At 41.1% G+C, this 2,500-nt stretch overlaps 2 protein-coding genes across 2 annotated transcripts in view; one reads left to right on the forward strand and one right to left on the reverse strand.

Moving 5' to 3' along the window:
* The window catches only part of LOC138030210 (low density lipoprotein receptor adapter protein 1-like), a 1,372-nt gene extending 216 nt beyond the window's left edge, over positions 1–1,156 (forward strand). The window contains exon 1 of the mRNA XM_068878088.1: positions 1–1,156. This exon is cut by the window's left edge and continues 216 nt beyond it. Coding sequence (XP_068734189.1) covers positions 1–464 — 464 coding nt within the window. The 3' untranslated portion in view covers positions 465–1,156.
* LOC138030807 (elongation factor G, mitochondrial-like) overlaps positions 1–2,500 on the reverse strand; it is a 33,537-nt gene that overhangs the window by 22,124 nt on the left and 8,913 nt on the right. The window lies entirely within an intron of this gene.

The raw sequence follows: 2,500 nt of genomic DNA on the forward strand, positions 1-2,500 counted from the left end.
ATTACCAGCTAAACGACGAGGAGCCAAACTTTACAGCACAGTATCTCGGGATGATTAGTGTCAACGACATCTTTCAACCAGAAAAGGGATATGAAATTAGCGCAAGGTGTGTGGATGAGATTTATCAGTTTGCGAACAGAAAGAGCAGACAAAAAAAGGTCTCGCTCTTAATATCCACGAACATCTCTCGTGGAATAACTGTGACAGAGATTCCAAGCAACAAAGCGATTTGCTACGAGCTGGACAACGTGGCTTTCTGCTCCACGGACGTTCGAAATAAAATGATATTTTCCTTCATAGTTGAATGCGATGAAGATCTTCAATGTCATGCATTTGCTTTCAAGAGCGAGGAAACGGCAAAGAAGGCGTGTTTGGCTCTTTCAAACGCCTTTGTATCAGCTTATGACGAATGGTCGAGGAAACAGAAGCGAGAAAGCCGAAAATCATCATTAGAGGAAATTTAAACGGTTGCCCCGCTGGAAACGTGAAATTGCATCCAGCCTAATAACACAAAACGCATCAAAAGGACGGTGAAAAAAACACCTCTTATGACATAAAATACTATAGGTTAAGACTGTTAAAAACGGAATCTCTTGTCATCTTGACAAGATCTATATTAGTAAGTTATTCGCTATACATCAGTTTTATAGGGTGTGTTACAGTACCTTGGGCTATAAAATGCCCCATTTCTTGAACACCTGTTGACCATGCACGATCAAAGGTGGAGGCAGTGTGGCCCAGTGGTTAGGGCGCTTGCTGTGAGATCCGGAGATCCCGTGTTCAAGACCCGCTCTGACCACTCGCTGAATTTGTTCCTGGTAGTCCCTGGTTCAACTTCCCAGCTGCACTTGTAAATAGCCAACTGGTTTGCCTCCGGCCAGTTGGGATTCTTAACAGTTGTAGTTGTTGTGTTCTGTTGTTTCGTTGATTCATTGGCCCTCAAAAGCCCCTATGGGGAGAGGTCAATTAAGTATGTATTGTATTGTATTGTAAAACAGTACCGTTAGATCGCCTTATTGATTTGTTAAATTAGACATTCCTCTCACAGGAAATTTTACTCGAGGCGAGATTACCTAAATTTTCTTGATTGTAGTTCTCTCTTTTACGACTGTAAATGAAAGCCTACAGAAGAACCATTAAAATTATCGAAAACGTTCCTGTAGTCCCGTTTAGTATGCGACACAAGATGGTCCAATCTTTTGAGTATGTGGATGAAATAGAAGGCAACTCCGGTGTTTCTATTTATTTTGTTGCACAGGGTCGCTCACCAATATGACTGCAGATGAAACCTCAGTGGTGGCACTATCACTTTCCATTGTTGTTGGAGTAATCGTCGTATATTTCCGAAACCATGTGTCAAAAACAATGTTATATGTAAGAGATCAACGAACAGAAGTCTAGAAAGAGAAATTGAAATTGGCCACTCGGGTCTTAACTGGCTGACCAAAAATCATTGAGCAACGCAAGTCATAAGTGATGGTTGTCAGCTATTGAAAAGCAATAAATAAATAAATTCTATTCTAATGGAAAAGTCAGTGCAAGCAGAATAGACTCCAAACTTCAAAAACAATTTCCGTACCGATCTTTTTTCAAGGTCAATTCTGGGTTCATTCTTTAAAATAAGATATCGGTTGGAGAGCACTGGGTTTGAGTTGCTAGAGGCGCACCCGAGAGGAATTCTTGGCTTTACAATGTTCTCCAAACCACCCAAAGTTTTCATAACTCGATCAGTATACGCACAGCTTAGAGTATGGACACTGCTAGTGTCTTTTCAGCCCCGGGGTTTGGACTCGCAGAAAGGGGTGGGAATGCTCGTCCTCTCACCTAGGGGTGTAAATTTCGGATTTTGGTCTCACTTAGGGTGTTCTGGGGAAAACGCCATCATATGTAGCCAATATGTAGCCGTGAAGGTCTCGTTTAGGATTTCACGCGAAGAAATAGAAAAATATACATTTCATATGTTTTAATTATTGTCTCTTTTAGGGGTCAAAAAATCCTGGTCTCCTATAGGGCCATAGGGATTTAATTCAAAAATTTCCGACGAGCATCCCTACCCCTTCCCCCCCCCCCCCCCCCGCCGGGGGGTTTTCAGCGAGGAAAGAAAAATGTCGAATTTTACTTACGCGAATAGATACACTAACTTTAAATTACGTGAATTTAGGAAAGTAATTCAAAGAGCTCCTCTACAACTTTTCTTAATTATTTGATAGTGATAGCAAAGTTCCTGGGTTGTCTCCACTGTATTTTAAAGTGGTCTGCATTGGTGTCAATGACCTTTTGGCTATCTATTCTTATAGCTCAACTATTTTTTGCCCTTTTATCTTGTCAAATTTCCATAAATAAATCAAAATAAATTAACTGAAAGAAGACGACACCTCGTGACTCTCAAACCCGGTGCGTGCACGGATTAAAACGGATTAACCTTGTACGATGCATACCTCTTGAGAAAAAATGCTGTTTGTTGGCAAAGACAATGAAGGGTGTTTTGTTTTGGGGCGGG

Source organism: Montipora capricornis, chromosome 13 (assembly GCF_036669925.1).
Source record: "Montipora capricornis isolate CH-2021 chromosome 13, ASM3666992v2, whole genome shotgun sequence".
Lineage (NCBI taxonomy): Eukaryota > Metazoa > Cnidaria > Anthozoa > Scleractinia > Acroporidae > Montipora > Montipora capricornis.